Source organism: Apostichopus japonicus, chromosome 3 (genome assembly GCF_037975245.1).
Source record: "Apostichopus japonicus isolate 1M-3 chromosome 3, ASM3797524v1, whole genome shotgun sequence".
NCBI classification, from domain to species: domain Eukaryota; kingdom Metazoa; phylum Echinodermata; class Holothuroidea; order Aspidochirotida; family Stichopodidae; genus Apostichopus; species Apostichopus japonicus.
The window spans coordinates 2,671,863-2,694,764 of NC_092563.1; the positions used below are offsets into that span (position 1 = coordinate 2,671,863).

Consider the following 22,902-nt stretch of genomic DNA (forward strand, 5'->3'; position numbering starts at 1 on the left):
GGGACGTTAAATTGCGGTCCCGGGAGCAGGACTACACACCCCTGCCTCGTTACTTCAGGGCACTATTCGAAAAGAGAAGGCGAGTTTCGCCGGTGTCCTTCCACGCACAAAAACTTGGAACCTCAATAATTTCCGACTAAGGATTTCCTTAGTCTGCTGAAGCACCTTCGGGTGGAAGCGTAATACGAGGTGTATCATATCATCATATCATATCCTGAAGCTACCAGTTGTCTGAAGATCGCAATAAAGCGTGATATATCTATATATATATCTATATATATATATATATGTATATATATATTCATATATATATAGATATATATATATATATATATATATATATATACATATATATATAGATATATATAGAGTTGGTTGGTTGGCGTCTATCTTGGCGCAGAGTGCTCTATGTCCAGTGGACAGAGCGGAATATGTGTTGAATGTCTGACGATCGCTAAAACGCGTGAAACACCGAGTTACAACTACTAGTGTTCCACTAGCCTCAACTAGTATCAACATATAGATATATATATATATATATATATATGTATACATTGGGTTGTTTCAATTTTCTTTTAGTCCTTTTTGGATGGATTAATAGTACTCTAAACTATGGTACCGTAAAAATCCTTCAAGAATAGAAACAGTACAGCCGATCTGACCAATCAAGCCATGAACCTCTTTAACAAATATTCCCAATTCGGTAGTTATGTCAACATATACAGTCACAGTTTACAAATTCATCGCTCTGCGTGCTTTCTTCGTATTCTCTTCTGATTACTTGGTTTTGTGGTTAAACCCTCATTGGAATGTATTGTTTATACTATGGCTCACGGGATTAGATTAAGCTTTGTTTACTATCTTTTGTAGTCAGCGCCGAAATTTGCCCCCTTACTGTTATTACACAAAAGGGTTGTAACAACTGGGGAATTGACAATTTCTCACTCCCTTCGACCACTCCCCTTCCTCGCTTCTCCTTCAGTCATTTTTCTAAAGAAGGCAATTTAGGTTCTTCAGACCCTGCCTAGGGCAGGAACTTGTTCTGCGGATCACAATAAGTAAACAACATACAGGTTTCAATAATTATTCTCTTGAGTGCAGGGGTCGCAGGGATAGTCAGCACTGTTTGCCGTTTTACCCACAATCCGTTTCATTTGTAAATGCTGGTTTAGTTCCATTCCACTATTGCAAGTATACAACTACCGTATTCTGGTAGCAGAAATGTATTGGAGGGGGTTGGGGGTGGGGGTCAGGAAAGGAGCAACAAAGAGAGGCTAGGGAAGGAGAAAGGGATAATAACGTCAAGTTCAAATTTAATTATGTGACAGACATGTCGGAGGTTTTAGGGACAGGAGGGTATAACAGCGCGTCCTTCTTGTTTTGAAACTTAAAAAATGTCTAGAAATGCACCAAACTACCGATACTCATTATACATATATACATTACTCAAGATGACACAATCATCTTGCTTTAAAGTGACTTTATGTGACATAGAATTCGCTAGGTATGAAAAAAAAATGACCACAAACTTTCAAAAAACGTAAAACTTCATATTAGGACAGTTTTTAATTATACCTATATATATATATATGGTATATGTTGTGACAATTAGCTGGGTAGTCTTCATTGAATTAGTTTGGTACCCTCACTGCAGATATGCTTTTCTTATTGTCCCACTGTATGACCATTTTATGTCACATTCCAGATAAAAACGATGTTAAATATAAGTAACAAATACGTCACCAAAGACGTCAAATGTTTATTTTCCGAGAATTGAGATCAAATAAAGGAGCTATTTTTATACTGGATTATGCCTCTGTTTTTTTTCGTCGCAGTAAAAAGATCAATCTACATTAGCCTATTTTTTGCGTCGGTTTGTTGACCAATGATAAGAAGGCAAGGAAGTAAACAAATGACGACATGTGGTTAAACTAAGGAATTCAAACCATAAACAAACGATTGTAGGCCTGGTATCATGATAGAAGGATCACGTGAGGGATATTGGTCAGTGACGTCGTGGAGAATATACTTAGAAAATGGCAGACTGATTGTTCTGACCTGAAATATTTCATAACACCGAGGAGTGTTAAATTAGTTATGACAAGATGCATCATAAGTTGAGGCATAATACAACGTTATCTACATGGTTGTTGCTACAAATGGCTCGTTGTCAACGAAAATATGAGATCAAAGTAGTGTATTCTTCTTTTCATAATTCACTTTAGGAGGTATGGAGGGCGCAAAAAGGTGAACCCGGTGAGATAGTTGTGGCCCAACTGGGCTGTTCACTTTCTGGTCCCTGCATGACTTCCTTAACAGACATTACTTCCAGATTTTCCACTCAAAGCAAAAATGTCATCTGTCGTGATGTCACAAAACTTGATACTTTTTATTGGGTAGGGGGGGGGGGGGCTGTAACAACTTTACCGCACAATCCAACTTTAAGATGGAAGTGAATACTGTGATATAAAAAATTTCACCAATTTGAAGAATTAACGCAAACATGATATATTAATTATGATGTTTTTCCTGGTCTACACTTTCTTGACTTCACAATGCACGCGTTTCTGGGAAATCCACGGTAATTTGTAGAATGTATATTTAGGTCGCAAATTTTCTACGTTTTGTAACGGATGTTTCTCTAAACGACTTGGCATGATAAAATGGTTTACTTAAAGAGATCGAGTCAACACAACAACGGAAGCAACAACATGACCTTATCGTGGATATTTTTAGTGGTGTGCGGTCGGTCCGATTAGTGATTAATTATTCAACTCGAGAGTAATCTGGTTATTTTCCACTGAAGTAATAACGTGATTGCTGGTACTTTATAAATTACACATAAAAATCACGGACTTGGAATAACACTATCCAGTTTGACTTTTGCGACCCGCTCTTTTGCAACCACATTTAACGGTCACGTCGTTATCGAATTAACTTAATTTTTTTCTCTTCTATATGTTCCGGTCTTGTTTTGGGCAAGTCTACTGTAATTCGACAAAATACGCTAATAGTATATATAAAAAACATTTCAAATGGCGAAGTTTAATCCGCGTCAACTTTCTATCCTACGTTTTCTCATAAGGTTTTGTTTGGTATCTATTGTCTCAACTATGTCTCTATATTTCGCTAAGAAGAAACTCGTAGGTCGAAGAAAGAACAGTTATCCTCCTGGTCCTTGGGGTTTACCAATTCTTGGCATCTTACCTCTATTAAATGGCAATAACCCTGCCAGTAAAGTACAAGAACTTGCCAAGACTTATGGATCTGTGTTTGGAGGTTATTTAGGAGGAACGTATACGGTATTTTTGAATGAATATTCAACAATAATGGAAGCATTTGGAAGAAAGAATGACGTCATGACGGATAGGCCTAAAATATTGCCATTCAATCATTTTATTAAAGGACACGGTAAGTTTAATATGACATATATAGATATATATATATATTTAAAAGAAAAATAATTGTCATCATATAATATGATTGCTTATGTTTATATAGGCCTATACACTTAGGTATATGGATTTATTTTATAAAAATACTACATCAACCTAAAATTTCTATATATTCATATTCGTTTGTTTGTCATCAATTGCTGTTATGTAAACAATAATATAATGTTAAGGTTACTTACGCGAATTTATAAGGACTGATTAATATCGAAACGGAAGTTTGTGTTAAAAGAGCTGTAGTTAATTTGTTGGTACATCTTTGGAAAATGAAGTCCACTCCATCTGTAGGAATATTTAAAGAACAAACTTATTTTGGTGTACGATTCTTTGTAAAAACCCTAGCTTACAGCCATTGAAGAGATATACCGATCGGTCGCGGATTAAAGGGGGGGAGCTTGTGCATCCCACCCTCCCCTACCCTACCTCACCGCACTACCCCCACCCCACTTAAAAAACAAATAAAAGGATAGTTATTATGCACAACATTATATATCGTTCAGATACGGTGAATTATAAAAATTATATAAAAAAAGATGCTATAGTATATATGCCACACATAACAATGCACACACTTTCAGAAAGTTATTGAAATCATATCATTCTCCTTGCACAATTTCCCTTCGGTCCTCTACGCCACAACACCCAACCACCCACCCGCCCCCTCTCGTTAGACCCTTTTTGGCATTTTTCCACCATCCAAGCAAACTTAATTAAGGGGAGGGTATATGTGTGGTAATTTTGTAAATTAATCGCACTGATATTATTTCTTAGGTCTATGCACTTGTGGAAAATTACTTGCAGGTTGGGAGATATAATAATTCCTCAAAATAAACAACTAATCTATTACAACTAAACCACCAGATGTAGTTAGGACTATATATCTATATGAATAACCCATAGGAAGTAACCACCTATCAAAGTAAACAATGTAAGATAAAAGTGTTTTAACCGTGGAATTTACATCAGACTTTGACCTCAGCCCAAATCACCGTCCCTTTGTTCAATTTCCAGTTAATGGGGACAGAAATGGAAACATTTTCGGACCATATATTCACACATTGACAACTAATGTTAATCATGACAGTAGGCCTACCACCTACAACTTGGGTAAACAAAGCCTTTCCAGTGCACCACTACGCCCATTTAGTGTGAGCGCCATCGCCAATGACTGGGGCAAAACAAAAATCATGTTGCCACTATTTTTACTTCATGTAAATTTGTTGTCCCGAAACTTAACCCTGGCACAACAATCATCATACACTCGCAAGCGGAAATAGATACAATGATTTAATTAAGAGAGACGCAAATTATTTGCATGAATTGACTATACACCATGACATGCCTCGTTGATGAGCTGGTTAGCCTAACACGCTTTTCGTGCGAGTCAATGTATCCTAAAAATCACCTAGGCTATATCACATATACTTGTTGTACAGGTATCAGTATACTCTTGAAGCCTATACCACTGTGATCGTATCGGTTGCTTCATCACGACACACGATGCCATGAAAAGTGTCCTTGACTTGGCACTAAAATTTTATCAGTCTACGTAGCCTACAACCTCCATGATCATATCAGGTGGCCACAACTCGAATATCAAATATAGCCTAACCGTGTATTTATTCGCGTGATCAAATTTCCCGTTTGAAATAAATATATGACCAGCAAGATACTACCCAAATTTAAATATTTTTAGACAAATTTTTGTTGAGTTTGAGTTGATTTCCAGAGTAAAAAGTCATAAAAAGTAGGGCCTACAACATTTTTTACAAGGTGTTGGCGGTGTTGAATGGGATCAAATATCATGATATTTGTAGTATTTGTAGATGACGGCACCAATAAATGTACGTTTAAGCAACTGTAACATATCAAATTGCAAGCCTAACATTGTGTCTAAAAATACCTACTTGAGTCCCTTTTTTACGTTTCATAATTTTTCTTCTTTCAAACACAGGTTTAGCAAGTGGTTTTCTTCACAATAACTGGAAGGGTAAACGGCGTTTCTTTATGACTGCTTTGAACAAGTTTGATGTTGGTAAACCAAACGGTCACGCCGCAACAACACTCGAAAGTGAAATTGATCACATGATGAATGAAATCGCCTACCGCGGTATAGAACACGATATCGCCGGTATGTTAATGATGTTCACTGGAAACGTCATCACCCGGTTAACCCTTGGTATTCGTTTCGAATATGCAGAAAGTGATATTCAAGAATATCTTGACAAAATTGCCGAGATGTTTGAAATTGCTGATCCAGCCAATCCTTTAGTATTTTTCGACTTCGCCAAATTCTTGCCTTGGTCGAATAATCGTCGTTTTATAGATTATAACAATGAAATAATGGATTATTTCAAAATATTGGTCAGAAAAGGGATCGAATCTTCTAGAAAGGATGATAAAAATGAAATGATTGATATGTACATAAAGAAATTCGGTAATCCTGAAACTGGCGAACTACCTGCCGCAAACGAGAACGAATTTTTCCATCTTTTCGCTGACTTAATGGCGGCTGGGACCGATACTACTGCATCTAACACCCTGTGGCTGTTGCTATGCGTCATCAAATACCCGGATGTTCAAAGGAAGATTCAGGCAGAAATCGATTCGGTGGTGGGATACGATGGGAGACCGACTCTCAGTGATCGAAGTCAGCTCCCTTACACGGAAGCTGTCGGTTGGGAATCAAGAAGATTTTGCCTTGCTGGCCCCTTCAGCGTTCCGCATGCGGCTGTTACCGACACGGAGATTAACGGATACTTTATACCAAAAGATACCATGGTGATAGCAAACGCATGGGCCGTGTCCAGAGATCCGGAACTGTTCCGGGATGCAGACACGTTTAAACCAGAACGATTTCTCGACACAGACGGAAAGCTCGCTGTTACGGAACAACTCAAAAGCACGATTTTTGGATTTGGTGAGTCAAATAAATTCCATTCATTTCCCAATGTTACATAATGGTGTAGCCTACACTGTGAATTTGTCCAATATCTTTTCTTGAAGTCAGGGAGCTATTTGGATGGGGGGGGGGGGGTAGTGTGCCTGGAGAGGTTAAGAATGAGGCGGAGAGGGTAAGACTAATAGGTAAACAAACTTGCCACAATATATATATCCCCTCACCCGTCCCCAAAAATTTACTTGGCCATTCCATTTATCGCACAGTATAATGCAATGACCAGTTTTCCGGCCTCTTCGGGTCCTCCTATTACTAATAAAATTTCCGTAATAAAAGTTGTTTACAGCAGTTTGTGAAACACTTTCACTACCAATTCAATGTCACTTTATTATTTAACATGATGATGAGGTATACATGCGCAGTGTATAATAAGACACGTTACACATACATTCAGTAAGTCGATCGTGTTGTCACATGCAATCATCTAGTTCCTCAATCTATCTGAGTGCAGGTTCTTCAAATCACATTTAAAAATATATATGTCTTCCTTGCGTTGAATTATTTATTCTGATTTCTGTCTTTTTTTCTCTCTGAATTCACAGGAAGGCGGACATGTGCCGGTCGACCACTTGCTTTAAGTGAAATGTATCTACTTTTAGCTAGAATTCTTCATCGTTATAATCTAAAAATAAAGGGAGGTCCAGAAACTGTCAGCCTTCTTCCGGAGAGAGGATTAGCTACCCGTCCACACCCTTACAACATCATTTTTGAACCCCGACAGATATAGACCGAGGACAATCGGTACACAGTGACATGCTTATAGAACATGAAAGGAGGTGGGGGGGGGGTGTATTAAATTGAATTAGATGGCGGTATAAACCTTTATGAAAGGGCCAACAACAGACCCAGGATCTTATATAGGGATTGGCCAAGGAGCCGTTGAAGTCGACTCCTAATTACGGGGATGTGTGGTTCCCTCAGCCAAAAATATATACGTCAAATGGAAAATTCTGGGGTATATTTAGGCTATATATCAGGTCTAAGGTCAAAGTTCATTTGTTGTGCGAGGTTGAAAGAAAGAGACGGGGCCAGGAGTGCACACCCCATGGAACGCGCCCATGCATCCTCTTTGCGCCCGCCGCTGACGCTTTATCAGCTACAGAGTTCTTACTTCGGGACACAATACGGTACAGAGGCAAATCATTATCGGTAAAGAGGACCACTCTTTCACTAAATTAAGTGTCACCATATTGTCTGTAGTAGGATCAGCCCTACACTGAAAACTAATGTTTTCATTTATTTGTGTATGTGTATACTCACAGTGTAACGGCTAGTGAGAAGCGAATGGCTGTTAATGGACGGTTCATTCCTCGTCGCCAAGCTTATCATTATGTTCTCCATTTTTGAGGTCATATGCTATACCCCGAGATTCTAAGAAATTAGTGTTATGGTACGAGGGACATGTAGGCTGTGGTCGCGAGGTATTACAAAGGGACGGGTGTGGGTTGGCCGTTATAGGTGGGGTACGAGGGAGGGGGGTGAATAATAACTATTCAATGGGTCCTATGATGAAAGGCCCGAGGCCATTTGCTCATCCGACCCCTTCCCTTCCAACTCCTTGACCCTCCCCTCTCCAATCGTGGTTAAACAAAACCCAGTTGCATAGCCTCATTTCCATTTATTTTACAGGTCGTAAATAAAACCCTAGAATATCATTTACCAGTGAAATAGACTATTACATCACCATACGTTATCGTAACACATCCATTGTAAATATAACCTTAACTTATATTTGTAAGGACGTACATTGTTGTAAACGTTTGTAATATAATACATCTTATCTATTGTTTAGCAAATCTTTCTTTTTGTTTATTTTAATAATCGGGGAAACTGACTTCCAATGAACTCGACTATTAGTAGCAGCTCTTTTTTTATATTAAATTAAGGGAGGAGGGGGGGGGGGGTTGGAGGACGGAGAGACTCGATGGAAGAGAAACAGGGGCAATGGAGGGAGGGTTATCTGTTTTAAACATTATGAATTCTTTTTGACCGTTTTCCCTATTTTCACATAACAAATCAACGTGCCAATAATAATCAAGGTGAGGACGTAATTGTAAAACTAAACTCTCCCCGATCCATGAAGCCTTGAAATTAAAGACATCTAACCCAAAATATTCATTGCATCTTCCTCTCACTCCCCCCCCCCCCCCCACCCACCTGGACCAATCAGACTTAATGGGCCCATAAATTAATGTTTGAAACAAAATAAGATTAAAACAAAATACAATAACAACAAGAAATCCTTTAAGTTGGCACAGAAAAATCCCGCTTTAATATTCTACATGGCAGCAAGCGATATGTGAAGTTGGTATGCATACTGAAATATTTCAAGTTTGAACTTGGTAAACTTTACACTTATTATTACTTATGTCAATATTTTCCAGAATCATCAGTGGCTTTGTGGTCAGCAATACCCCTTTAACATTTTGACTTCCACATTCTCCTACACAACTCAAAATGCGGAAAAGATGGTTCACTACCCCCCCCCCCCCTTCCCCGCCATAACCCCCAAGTACAACCTAGTAGCAAAATCTAAGAGAAAAGCCTCAAACTTCATATCCCCTGACAATTTCTTTTGCTTTTAAATCTGAAGTCAGTGATACTTGGCATCAGTGGCTTAATGTCTATCAGGGTTAAAACCCTTGGGGTGGGGGGGGGGGTTGCAGGAGGGGAACAAAGCAATCAAACGAAGCAATCAAATCATTAACAAACAAAAGAAAAATATTATGTTTTTGTTTCTCATTTTATACCACAAAAATAAAATACATAGATAATAGGAGTGCATGTAAGGAAACATCTTGTTAAACATATAACACTTCCTAAATGATGTTGTTGCACCTCCAATGAGCCCCCCCCCACAACCTCCTACTTGCTTAAACACATGGTAACTACAGTATGCCAGTATGGGTTCATGGCTTAAAAGTTTCGAAAAGTTTTGAGATTTTTGTTTCAAACTGAAACAGCCCCATCAGTTTCTTGTTTTGTTTCTCAAACATAAGAACACCAGAATTGTGAAGAAACGAGATACTCCATTACTCATTTACTGCAGTTTTCTTAAAAACTCAATTTGTATCAAGAATTCCTCAGTTTTTGTAAAGAGTAGTTTAAAGTTTAGGCCACTAAACATAGCAACAAATCAATAGTATGATACATACTGGTCATTTATCAAAGCCAATCTAATGACACTTTTATATTTACATAACTAATCTTGCAACACAATACTGTATCCCTTGATTAGCAAATGTTAAGTGCTGCTAATCTCAACTTTGTTTCAAAGTTTCATATGCAGGTTTTTAGAGGCAGCTCTGTAAGGGATAACCCAATACAAAATCTTGTATTGACATATATCGCAATATTTTTATATTACAACAAAATTAAAATAAAACTAGAATGCAAATATGCATTGTGGTTTCGATGATGTAACATGAGTAGTTTTCTTCATGAATCTGACATAAGGTATAGTGAGGGTGTACATGTTTACAATCGTTTCACGATTTGACCTCTGATGACCTCCACTAAAACAATAGGCTTCTTTAACTCAATGTGGTACTTCTGCACACTAAATAAGAGGTTGGCCCAAGCTTCCAGTATTGAGATATGGTGATTACAAGGTTATCAAAATTTGACCCCTGGTGACCTCAAATGACCTTTGCCCTCCACAAAAAAAATACGCTTCTTTTACACAATGTGGTACTCCTACACACTACATATAAAAGTCTGCTCATGCTTCCCATGTTGAGATATCGTGTTCACAAGATTTTAACAATTTGACCCCTGGTGACCCCAAATGACCTTTGACCTCCACTAAATAGGCTTCTTGTACTTAATATGGTACTTCTACACACTAAATATGAGGTCCTCTCAAGCTTTTCTAATTGAGATATCGTGTTTAAAAGGTTTTCACACTTTCACCCCTGGTGACCCCAAATGACCGTTGACCTCCACCAAAAACAATAGGCTTCTTGTACTCAATGTGGTACATCTACACACTAAATATGAATTGGTCTGACCTTCCCTTCTTGAGATATCGTGTTTACAAGCTGGGCGTCACAAACGCAAACTTACACACATATACATACACACACACGCCATCATGGGTTACGATTATCATCGAAACCAAAATGCTAAAAAATTTCTTCAAATATTTACTCAGCTAAAGTAGCTAAATGACCTATCAGTTACAGAACTTTTTTCTATATAATATTTTGCAAGATAATGAAATATCTTCGTTTTTCTTATAGATTATTTTAATTATTTTTACAAACCAATTTTTATTTTATACAGAACCATCAAGCACCACCAGTATAGAATCTCTCTGGACTTCCCAACTGCCAATGTTATTAATCATATACAGATATATCATTCAAAGGTTTTGGAATATTTAATTACAGCTATACACTTAAAACATGTACATTGTACAATGATTCATTTAATGGGAATACATATCAATATGCCCCCCCCAAAAAAGAAAAAGATTATACCTCTCAATAAAAAAATAAATAAATGCAGACAAAGTAAACACAATACATTCCCTTTGCCTATGGCCTATGCGTGTAAGTATTTCCTGCCTGGAGTCGAGTTCTATGATGCGCGTCACCTTATCACCTCTGTGGGGTACATATAAATTACAAACTTCTTCGAAGCACTTAGCTTTTGAATATTCATGAATCATTAGAACAACGCACCCAGTTGGGACAATTTTTTCTATACTGTAGTGTCATGTCCCACTTCAGAGCACTCGTATTGTCAGTACGAGCAGTATGATTTAATATCATGTTTCTATCAGATCAAGGTTACGAACTGTTTGTACTGAAAATACCAGTGCTTTGAGAGCATGATATTTGGCGTACAGTTTAGAGAGGTATTAGCATTAGGAAATTGTCCCAACTGGCTGAATAACGCAATCCATCATAATATGAAGGTTGTCTCGGCTTTGAAACCTTTACAAGAACTGAATGGAATCAATGATAATTGATGTTCAGTCTTGGTTTGAACGATTGCCATCTTATCGTTAGTAATTCTTGGGTAGGCTTGGTGAAAAGTTTGAGAACAAACTCAAAAGAGGAAGCTTAAATTCCAATGCTAGAATGCAACTTTGAGATTGAATGAAATAATTCATAGCATTTACAATTCACCATTGTGCTGGGTTTTACCAAGTCAATCTTTTGCAAAATGGCATAAATTTACAAGACCTGACAAGGGAGTGGCATCGGGGGGGGGGGGGTGTTAAAGTCTGGGCCTGTGATTGGACCTGCTGTGGTTAATACCAAATATTGCCCATCAATCATCTTGGTTTGCCACATGTTTACGATTCGTACAAACTATATCATAAAACAAAACGCGTGGATGGAATCTCTCAACTCGGTGAAATCTTTCCGTTCATTTCTTTCCTATTTTAATCGTTCTTTAAAGAATTTAGTTTTTCTTCCCGCAACGTGATAACTGTCTTTACCCTTTATAGTTTTATTCATAATAAACAGCATATGACATACAACATGATATGACCTTTTCACAGCTGGATATTGAGTTTGTGTAAACTTTGTGCTTAACTACGACCAAGTTTTGTGATGTTCACAGACAACCACATACTCCTTAATCAAATTAAGTCATCTACAGTATTACCACCAGTTTGGCTATATCTATATCACAACTTATGCACCAGTAGCTTCATCCAATACAGAATCAATGTTCTTTCTCCCACAACCTTATTGCATAATTTACACCATTCATGGCGCGGATTTCGTGGGTTAGAGAATAGGTCATTTTTTTCAGGTACCAAAGCATTCTCTCAACCACAAACTCTGGTTTATACCCCCCAGATTACAAAAAAATTCAATAGCCATATCTTCTACCCCTCCCCCTCACCTTACAAGTGGTAGAGGAAGGAACAACCTGTCTAGAAGCGAATTATGCGTTTACTCCCCCTAACACTTATCCTCCTTAAGTTCTCGTTCACAAAGTTACACTTTTTGGTGTTGAATATAACTCAGACAAAGTCGTGTCGACGGTGCAAATTAAAATGTTTGTACCCATTTATGCAGCTTTACAATCCAAAACGAAAAGGTTGGACTTGGTCCTTTAGGTGGCCGCAGACTCGTCCTCATTGAGCTGGTCACTCGTGACGAGACACTTTGCGTCTTCGTCTAATGATGTCAGCAGCAAATTTTCATCCTCCTCTGAAAAGATGGTTGATGGTAACGTGTTTTCAAAACTGGATGGCTGCTGATATTGGACTACTTCTGTTCCTGTCGGGGAGAGAAGTGTTTATAAGACTATGTTTCATGGGTTGTTCTTCAGCAGGGATCTAACAGTACAGTAGATACCATCCTAATGTGAATTATCTATCCTGAATGGGGACCTCTAAAGGACTTTGTACAGTGCTCTAACATATCACAATCTAAGTGCTAGCTGTGAAAGTACATTTCAAGAGATCTAGTCATCAATAATTACGAGAAGAATCGCAGGTACAAGTCCAGTGTCTTCCATTTCGGTGACTTTAGTCACTATTTCACTGACGCTCAAAGCTTAAACTCGGTTAGTGTGCATGATTGAAAATAAACGTCAGAGTGGATTAGAGAATGTGCAGGTGCTTTGACCAGGAGCTTTGACCGTCTGAGATTCCTGAAAAGAAATTTTCAGTGATTTCAGAGACGGCAGCTCGTGGAACTTTTAAGGACCAGCGCCCTCTATTCATGAAATTCATTCTTTAAGATAAAATTGATTTTGATATTTTACCCTTGATGTTACTTGTATTTGGAATATTCAAGCCATTTGATTCGACCAGTGTTTCAAGGAAATCCTGTTTGGGTGAGAAGATAACAGGGTTACTGATAAGGCAGGAGTAGAGAACCATCTTGCCATTACAGTTAATAACGTCTCTTAAATTTTAATCGTTCCCTACATTTGCAGTTTCAAAGTTTTCACATCATCCGCATCTCGGTTACAATACCAAAATTCTTAAGGGATATTTCTGGGGACAGACCCTGTAATATATATTATCTCATGGCAAAATTAATCTTCAAAACAACTTTCGATTGCCAAGACTTACAGCCGTCCTGTCCATTTTATCGTTGAAAATGGAATGCTTGTTGTTTAACTGTCAATGCTTTTTTAATTTAAAATCTCATCGGAAAAAAGAAAGGAAAACACTTTCTACTTCTTTTGACGAGACTAATCAAGACATTTGAAAATAGAGAGGACCGTGACATGTATTTATCTCGGTATAAGTTTAAACAAAAGATGATGATAATTATAATAATCACCAGCAGTTATTTTGACGATGCTTAAGCGACCACCAATGGGGCTTATGGATTACAAAGTTACACTTGGAGTGGCTTCCAATTTCAACATTTTTAACTCAAATCTGGGGTGTGAAATTACTCCTTTAACTTTAAGTAGCATTTTAATCATGTCCTTGAATTTCGTAGTTTCCTCTCACTTATACGCTCCTTAAACGATTTGCGTAATACTCACATTGCTGCTATCAGCATTGTCTTCTGTCCGAAAGATCTGTAACAAAGCATGAAAATATCTCACGATAACAATCACATATTATTATTATTATAATAATTATAATGATGACAATGATAATAATATCGGCATAGCTAGAAAGCATTTATGATACCATGCTAACCCAGCCACATTGGCATCAGCGAGAAACCACTTGGCTTATAACTTACACTTCACCTAGGGTGACTATTATTTATTCTTTTAAGCTCATTTCAGATTTTTTTTTACAATTTGAAAGACCATTTCAGGTTGGAAAAGCTTTTGGTTTCTCCTGAATGAAAAAAACCTACCTTACTATTGCACTCACGTAAAAATAGTTTCTGTAAAATCTTACGAGTTTGATTATTGTTAGTTGCTTATTGTTAGTTGATAATTGTTAGTTGATTTATTTATTGAGATAGCATATCTGTCAGTCTTGTTAGTGGAAATCTAAAAAAACAGTGTCATGACAACTGTGATGTAATTATAATTAATTATGTTATAGTTATATTTTGACTGATTGAACTAAAAACTCTGAGGACGTGATCAAGTTTTTGATGGTTTCAAACCTAGCTTATTTTTACAGACACAAAACATATATATGTCATGCTGAAAATGTATAGGGTGGGTGGTCTTCATCAGCTTGGAGTGCTGCCTCCTTTTTGCAATTTAATGGCCAATGTGAATGTCTCCCTTGTAAGACTGAATGTTGCAGACAACTCACCTCTGAAATACTTCCCAAATTCAGTCTGGGCGATGTCTCCAAAAGCTTCTAAGTAGAGACAACGTTTTATTCCAATGTACTGATATTCAAAAATGTCTTATTTTGTCTTTTCCAAATATTGACTGTTTTGGCCCCTGTAGTGCCCATTCTAATTATTCACTTCCCACCGTATGACAAAATCTTACATTTCAAATTTCCATTCTTGTTTCATCTTTCTCTCTCGACAAATAATAACTTGTGGTTAAATGTGTACATCAACATCAGAGAGAAATACCTTTGATCCTGTTCTCTACTATTTGTAAGTTTAATCCAAGCACCTATCAGCAATTCAGACAATTAGTCCAGTTTCCACCTATGTCATCCTCCTAGCCGTCCATCCCTCGCAATGTCCCCCCTCCCCCCCCACCGGCCCCCATTCCACCAGGAATTGTTTGAAAGTCTGGACTGATAGTATAATACAAGCACCTCCTTGTAATCGTAGACAATAACATACAATGTGTAAAACATATCAAGCAAACTCCATCACCACGCAGTGTCTTTTCTCCTTCATGACAAAGAAAGATAGCACAACCTGTGAGGAAGAAATGAAACGCATGATCTGACCACATTGATTACATCCAAAATACCAAGAATCGTTGAGCTACTTACATCCCAAATATTGTCAACGCTGAGTCTTGGTGAGTTTTCGAGAAGGGTCTGAATGTATTCGAGGTTATTCTGAATGCCTGTGACTTGGTCGCCGATCTCTTGTCTGAGAGTGAAATTAAAGACAGTTCTTTCAAATAATACTCAGTCATATAATCAGTTGTTTTGAAAAAAATCAAATCTAGCCATCATCAGCACCGGTAGTTCAGTCAAATGAACCACTGAAGTTTAAAGACTTCATACAACATTGGCTTATTTGAAACCTCTTCAAATGTGGTAATTAAAGTGACTTTCATGAAACGTTCAGGGTCATTTTGTTTCGGAGGCGGGACGGGGGGAGGGGGGGGGGAGAGGGGAAGGATTCAACAAGTAGAGGGCAGGTATGTCATATTTATTCCCATCCCTACCCCCAGGAACATCTTAGATACCCAACCACTGTCGAAATAACAGATCAACTTTACTAAGAGGGCTTTCCGATTTTCTGCTTGATGTAAGCGAGTAGACTATTTTCTAGGCTGATGGAACGGAGGAAATCCCCTTTACAAAATAGCACACAACGAGAGGAAATGCCGCCAATGACTAGGTGAGCAGAGTGAAGAGAAAGCTATACTGATGAACCACTCTCAAATTTATGCCAGAGTTCATTCTCATGCAGAAAGTGAACAAAAACGGTCGGTACAAAAACATTTAAGCCTCAAATTCCTTGCAAATGATGGAAACTAGAGACCACTTTCCTTGATCACGTTTTCTTCTCTTTTTATCCACCTAGCAACTAAAACCAACCTTTGCTCCTCCACAGAGAGCGCCCTCTGCAAGGCGGGAGGGCCCGAGACAGACGGCTGTTCCTGTGGTACGTGAGGCATCAAGAGTCGACTGTCGTTTGTAGCCGAGATGGACACTGGCAGGATTTGGCCAGTATCCTGCGTGACTGGACTCTCATTATCCAGCATGTCCCCTCCTCCTCCTCCGCCAGGGGATGTGATGATGGGTACCTCACCGACCGGATCCAGCTCCAGATCTTGCTCAGAATTATCGAAAGCTGGGAAGATGGAGAGTCCCAGGTCCTCAGTAGGTGACAATTCTGAAGTGGTCCCTGGCAGCACATCGGGTGGTACGTCTTCCATTTCCGATAACGTCGCACCACCCATGAAGAATTGCTCACCCGTTGGCTAGAGACAAGGCAGAAAAGCAAAAGGAAGTCAATATACCACCTGATAATCACTTCTCTTGAGAGTCGATCAAGAGACAAATAAACACAAATTTCCATTAAAATGGATGCCATCCGATACTTTCAATTGAAAATGGCAAATTAAACTGAAGTGATCAACCATTGCAAACATAAAGACCAAATTCTTTATTGATATTCCTTGTGCTTTTCTGATGTTGATACTACTACCACCACCACCCAAAGGCAACTTCATTCAACCCCTTCATACTCCTCCCCCATGCCCTTGTTTAAGTGTTTTGCATACCTCTGTATCGGTGTCGAGAAAGTCTTCCATCTGCTTGGCATACTTGGCATTGCTTGGTGCCCCAACTGTACTTCCAATCATTGGTAATCTTTAAGCAAAATACAAATTGATTTGAATTTTGAACTCTTTTATTTAGGCCCCAAAATCAGTAAGTCTACTCCATGTTCATGTCCTACCCCTATGTAAGCCCCAACACCCCCAACCCACCCCTCTACTCTCCCTGCTTGGACCTCCACCACTAATGCAGTTCTGTGCCACTAGGGATGTGAGGTGGGCAGCAATTTGAACAAACATTCTCAGTGTGTTACATGAATGGATAAGATAATGCTTGGTTTCTGCATCTAACTAATACTAATGCTAAAAGTGACTGGCTGACAATTGTGGACGAGTAGATCATTTGAATATCATTAAGGATTTCCATGTGACCACTTCATTTCTAATATTTTTCAAAATATTTTATCATTAAACTTGCCCCCCCCAAAGAAAATACTAATAACCCCCCCACCAAAAAAAAACAACCCACGAACAAATATGTTTGGTTGCCTATAGGTCCACATTTTTTAAATTTTTGAATTATTGCTTGAATCTTTTAATCTGTTCACAAGTTTAGATTTAAAAACTTAAGCTCACTGTGTCCTCTTTAATGGGTTCTTCTGCTGAGCCAAGGTCAACAAGAACTGAATCAGTCTGGTGACTATCTTCTGCTGCTGTTCGTGCCGTTTTCGGAGATAAATCACCTCCCGCCACAGAGCCTCGTTTTCCCTACGATGAGACGGAGAGGTGCAAGTTAAGTTAACAGGAAAAAAAAGTGACGCGGGGGGGGGGGGAGGAGGGGCATGTGCCCTCCCAAAAATTCTTGAACATAATGTTACTTCAAGTTGCAAAATATAGCACCAGATTGAATCTAAGGACCTTTAATTAATCATAACTAACTACCCTCTCCCCCTTAGACCCCTTCCCCAGGACAGCATTTACAAATAAAATTTGTGCCCCCCTAATTAAGTGCTGTGCCCCCCCCCCCACAAGATTGAAATGTCTGGTGACGCCACTGTCGACAATCCCCCAAATCACCAACCCATCTGAATTGTAAGACATCTCTCATTCACCTTTCTATATTCTCCAACTTGCCAGTGATGCCGGCCTGTTTCGTTTTCATATGCTTCACGTCTTTCAGAATCGAGTTGACACCTTCTGAATGTAGACGAAGGTCGTCTTTGATTGGTATCTTTAGCAAAGAAGAACAAAGAAAAAGGAATGAAAATCCAAAATCCATTCAGTTCCATTTACACAGTTGATTTTTTTATGGCGCGAAAGACAACTGGTAATCTCAATACCATAGCCCAAGTTTGTTGCAAAATGTCTCTTCTTGTGCTAAAATCTACGGATGCACTTTTCTGTAGGGCCAAGTTCTCATAAAATGAAGTATCCCAACCGTAACACAACACTCGCAAACTACTGTACGTCAACGAAGATTAGCAATTGGAGCACACAAAGTGGGTTTACATTGCAATCGATTGTTTGAAACACTGTATGAGTAAATTGCATACTGTATAAGATGCAAGATCACATCAGTCACAATGACATGCACTGATGAATATTCATAGAGAACATCATCTATATATGCATACATGAGTAAAACATGATCAATGGAACTAAGGACAGGTGTCACCAAGCTGATATTACTGACTGGTTCAAGTCTCCAAGTCTGCCTAAAAGAGCCAAAAATTAACATAAATTACAAAATCAAATAATGACACGTGAGAGGGCCAATCTTCTAAAATGATTCTCAAAATGTCACATTTATGCTAAAACATGAAAACCAGAGAAAAAGGGTCTTAAAAACACCACTGTTAAAGAGCTTGAGGCAACTACCAAACACCATACCCAACATAATCACTAAACATATATATTCAAACTTTCAGCAAAAATCAAAACTAACTGCAGGAACTAACAAGTACCTTTAATTGAGGAAAAAACCGTTCATAGTAATCTCACCTGTGACATCCACTATGCAGAATTTTTTAAACCCCTTCTCTCCTTGGTAGTCTAACCAATGGGAACCAACCAAACTAGGTTTACAGAGATTTAGTTTCTAACAGATTTTTTTTTCTATTTTAGAAAATTGAAAAATTGTAAAAATGAAAGGAGACCTCTATACCTTTCTCTTTATCAAAGCAACCTCTTTTTCTTTTCCTTTCAAAAAATGTGGATGATGAAACTCAATCTGATTTGCAGCTGGAGGTCTTATCAACCCTCCTTGTTCAGGTTGAAATTTCTTTCTGAAGCCATCTGTTTGGACAAAACAACAGACCTGTCAATTTGTTTTATTCAATATGCAGGCCATACAAGGTTTGGTGAGTTAGGGGTGGGGGGTTGGGGCTACTGCCCAGGGATACTGGGGTTTTAATTAGGTGTCCCAGACTATGGGCAAGGATGTGACAGGTCAGAGTTCTAGTCTACCAGCGAAATTCTTTATACACCCAAGAAGGCACACAGAAGTTAGGAAGACTTCAAAGATGGGGCGGAGGATATAATTGTCCACGGATGTAAATACGATGGATTTTTTTGAGAGAAGGAATTGGTTATGTTTCTTATGCAACATCTATAAGGTTTTACTCCACAAATGAATACACCTCCATCGATCTTATGTGTTTGAATAAATGTGACAACATATAATGTCTGAAACTTGCAGAAAGGTTGAAAGAAACATTGTCATGGCCAACAACAATATTTACAGCAGGCATTATCTACTGTAGGCATGGCCACATTTGCATTTTGTCAACAAGTTAAGAACACAGTGGTCTATGTCATCAACGAAACACAACCACTCCTCCCTCGCCCATCTCCAAACAAAGTACATAAAAGCTCAATTTCCAAATTTCAGCCAAACTATGACAATAAAATTAGAACTCACACATGTTAAGCTGGCGAACAAAGCTGGGCATGTTGTTATGCTTGAAGTACTTTGGCAAAACATCCTTTGCAAACTGGCTTTGGTCATACACGATGAAGCTTGTACCATCCTGAGACGAAAAGAAAAAAAAGTCATTTGATGAAAAGAATTGATATTAATATAATTGGTATTTCAGCCACAGGCAGGATTTAAGAGCAGGAGTAATTTACGATAAGCTATGTGTCTTAATATTACTCTGTACCAGTGGCAGCAATGAACCGCCTCAGAAGTTCCATGTGAAATATTTGCATTTACAGATCACGCCGACATTTATCATAATCTTTACAGCTCGAAGAAATGCATTTTATGAAGTAAATGTAAGACTTTGGTGTTATTTTAAGATGTGGCAAATGTGACTATACCATAAATATTTAAGCTTCTTATCAAAATGAGTTGAAAATTCTTTTTTTCCTTCTTTATGTAGATCATATTCTTCCAATCTTTACTTTGATGAAGCCTTAAACTCACAATCAATTTCTTGGCAGTTAGAAATAGATCCAATCTGGCAAATTTAATTGAGAAACAAGGTACGGTTGCTTGTTCGTTAAATATCACCTGAAGCATTGCCCGTCATTTCCAAATCTCTCTAAAGTTTTATCGGGGAACAATGAAATGGCTGGATGATGAAAAAGGGTACGGTTTCAACCAAATATCACCTACAACGTGGCAGAGGCTTGGCCTTTGGAAATGTTTCTAAAGCTGCTGGATAATTCAACATTCTTCTGCTTTTAATGATCTGCATTTTTCTTTACATCAGTGACAGAATTATTTGGAACAAGCATCCAACGGAAGGCACTCTAGTCCGTTTTGCATATGCTCTATGAATTTCGCAAAGAACGCAATGGCAGACTACCTGCCATGCTAACTGTAGCTTGAAATAATTTGACTTTTAATGACACTTTTAATGACCAGTCTATTAATATCAAATTTATTCTAACCGAATATTTACTAATGATCAGTAACTGACGATTTTCTGAATGCAAAATCAAGGAGGTGTGATTAATTTCTTGGGTGTATAGAACCAACAGGCTTTGTTGTTCATTGCCACAGTTTATATGAGTACACTGCATTATTAAATGAAACACTACAGTACTGTACTACTAACAGGATTTTCAAGCATCGACCATTGTTGTGGACAAGGTTCTTCAAGCTTTATTTATACTCCACCATGTTTAAATGGTTTTCAAACTTTGCTCTCTGTTGGCCTACACAGAATACAATATTTAAGGAGTATTTGTAACAGAGTCAAACTGTTGAACTGTTTACAGACATGATTTTTCTTCAGTGTACTGCAATGACCCCTACATGTTCTAGCCTTCAGCTAACAATTCATTAATGCTAAATAACACAGTGTTGAGAAAAGGACCCTTCCTTACATTGTAAGTGGAGTGTTTTACATCTAAATTACTCTATACAAGTGTAACTTGACAATATTATAATATTTTGGACAACCTAAAGTTCTTCAAATTTGGAATGTGGATAACCTAAACATGAAATAGTTTAAAAAATTATTCTTGCACATAGAGATTTGAAGCATGGGTGGGATTGGAGAACATTGAGTACAATTATATCCAGCCTTTCAGAGAAAAAAAAAATCAGTAGAAAGGTGTATTCCCAGTCTAGTTCACCGCAGCTATGACTCTAGCAAATAAAAAGTACTCTTCCCACCATGAGTCTGATTCCACTGTAAAAAACAAGAGCAATGATTTATCTCCATGCTTCTTTTCATAAAGACAAAAAAATGAAAATAATGATTTCCTTCCTTCTCAAGGAAAAGCATACTGTTAGGAGGCAAACATATGTTATATCTTCGGGCAGAGCTCTCACACATGAAATGTGATTCTCATGTTAGACCATAGGGCCTAGGCCTGTACTGTATTGATGTGCAACTCCACAGCAAATGGGCTGGATCCACTCCTTTGTCAAGTCATAGATCCTCTGGCCTTTCTACACAGGTTCAGTCCCATATCTAATTCAGCCAGGAAGAGTTTAATCTGCCCTCCCCTGTTCTTGAAATCCTGTGAACACCACTTTCAGCCTTAGTCTAGACTAGGTAAGGTTATTCAACTTCAGCTGTTTTAACTTTCCGATTAGTCCTAGGAATAGGCCTAATATGCCTTTTTCCTACGTAACTCCCACTATTTAACATTGCTACAGAAAAAAAAGTTCAAGCGAATAGTAAGAACAAAGGTACCCACTAACTGTAAAGATGGCACCCACAGTGAGTACATATTAGTTTTTACCATGACTGACAGTGAGAGGAATAACACTAGGCTAGGTGTAGGCTGATCACTACATGCATCATATGACTAGTCTGATAATGTTAGGATAGACCTGAAACGACAAGGGAGAAATATATTTTTGAAGGGCTACTGTCACTAGCAGCGTGTTACCTGATTCCATTTAATTAGTTTGTCTGTTTCCTTATCTTCTACTAGCATCCACAGTTTTGTAATAAAAGCAGGAATTGGTGCAGGTCCCCCTGCAGTCGATGCAGCTTGCGAGGTCATTCTGAACTGCTAGGAAGCGGCGAAGTGTACAATAACAAGTTGTGCTTGCATTCGCCAATGCCCCTGTGTGGCTGCCTATCTGTTTTGATTGTGAAATCTTACCGCAAATATTCAAGTTCATGTTTGTAATGCTTTTGTCATTTCCATAGTCAACGTTGTTCAGATAATATACAAGATAAGTGCTAAAAGCAAGACAAGCAAAATGCCACTTGGGATACAAATATCCCTTATTTGCTCGTTATTATGAATACTGTCGTGTTTTTTGTTTTGCTAATTTAGTTTTGGGGCAGGTGGGGGAGACACACGGGTATATAGTCCTACCATGGTCCTACTGAGCAGGGCTTTTGAAGGTGTCAAAGGGTATTATGTTCTTGGTGAAAGAGACAAGCTGGTATGCATTACTTTTAATAAGTTACTTAATTGAGCATTACTAAATACTCATATTTGACGTGCTAGACCACAAAAGTGCATCTCATTAATAAGAATTGCCATGTTGATATATGATAGTACAGGACAGTTATAACTATCTTTAGTAATGGCGACTATTACGTGTTTAGTGTTATTAACGTATGGTTCATGTTAATTCAATAAAAGTATTACGTAATTGTTGTATTTGTGTCAACTGTTTGTATTTTGCACTCGAGAAACTCACATAGAAACTTTACATCTCTACATCTTTCTTATCGTTGTCTCCCGACA

At 38.2% G+C, this 22,902-nt stretch overlaps 2 protein-coding genes across 3 annotated transcripts; one reads left to right on the forward strand and one right to left on the reverse strand.

Annotated features, from left to right (window-relative positions):
* Window positions 1–2,564: 2,564 nt before the first annotated feature.
* Window positions 2,565–8,201, forward strand: LOC139960005 (vitamin D 25-hydroxylase-like). The gene is made up of 3 exons (XM_071958004.1): window positions 2,565–3,411; window positions 5,407–6,372; window positions 6,954–8,201. Exons 1-3 carry the CDS (start codon window positions 3,036–3,038, stop codon window positions 7,136–7,138), a joined length of 1,527 nt encoding a protein of 508 aa, XP_071814105.1. The 5' UTR covers window positions 2,565–3,035; the 3' UTR covers window positions 7,139–8,201.
* A 453-nt stretch (window positions 8,202–8,654) lies between these two features.
* LOC139960054 (heat shock factor protein-like) lies at window positions 8,655–22,421 on the reverse strand. Of its 2 annotated transcripts, XM_071958088.1 has the most exons (12): window positions 22,087–22,421; window positions 19,655–19,763; window positions 18,899–19,029; window positions 17,847–17,965; window positions 17,371–17,502; window positions 16,741–16,828; window positions 16,052–16,437; window positions 15,272–15,374; window positions 14,624–14,671; window positions 13,885–13,920; window positions 13,147–13,210; window positions 8,655–12,656 (listed from the first exon to the last, which is right to left on the reverse strand). In XM_071958088.1, exons 1-12 carry the CDS (start codon window positions 22,201–22,203, stop codon window positions 12,490–12,492), a joined length of 1,500 nt encoding a protein of 499 aa, XP_071814189.1. In that variant the 5' UTR covers window positions 22,204–22,421; the 3' UTR covers window positions 8,655–12,489. The 2 variants fall into 2 exon arrangements, with proteins under 2 accessions (XP_071814189.1, XP_071814198.1); XM_071958097.1 differs by lacking the exon at window positions 14,624–14,671 and having other exon boundaries at window positions 22,087–22,419.
* Between the last annotated feature and the right edge of the window lie 481 nt (window positions 22,422–22,902).

Coding starts and splice junctions, on each gene's coding strand:
- LOC139960005 (XM_071958004.1), top strand. CDS start 3,036: ATGGCGAAGTTTAATCCGCGTCAACTTTCTATCCTACGTTTTCTCATA. Junction 3,412..5,406: donor TCATTTTATTAAAGGACACG/GTAAGTTTAATA, acceptor TTTCAAACACAG/GTTTAGCAAGTGGTTTTCTT. Junction 6,373..6,953: donor AAGCACGATTTTTGGATTTG/GTGAGTCAAATA, acceptor CTGAATTCACAG/GAAGGCGGACATGTGCCGGT.
- LOC139960054 (XM_071958088.1), bottom strand. CDS start 22,203: ATGACCTCGCAAGCTGCATCGACTGCAGGGGGACCTGCACCAATTCCT. Junction 19,764..22,086: donor AACTAATTAAATGGAATCAG/GTAACACGCTGC, acceptor TTTTCGTCTCAG/GATGGTACAAGCTTCATCGT. Junction 17,966..18,898: donor TTGCTTTGATAAAGAGAAAG/GTATAGAGGTCT, acceptor TCTTTGCTAAAG/ATACCAATCAAAGACGACCT.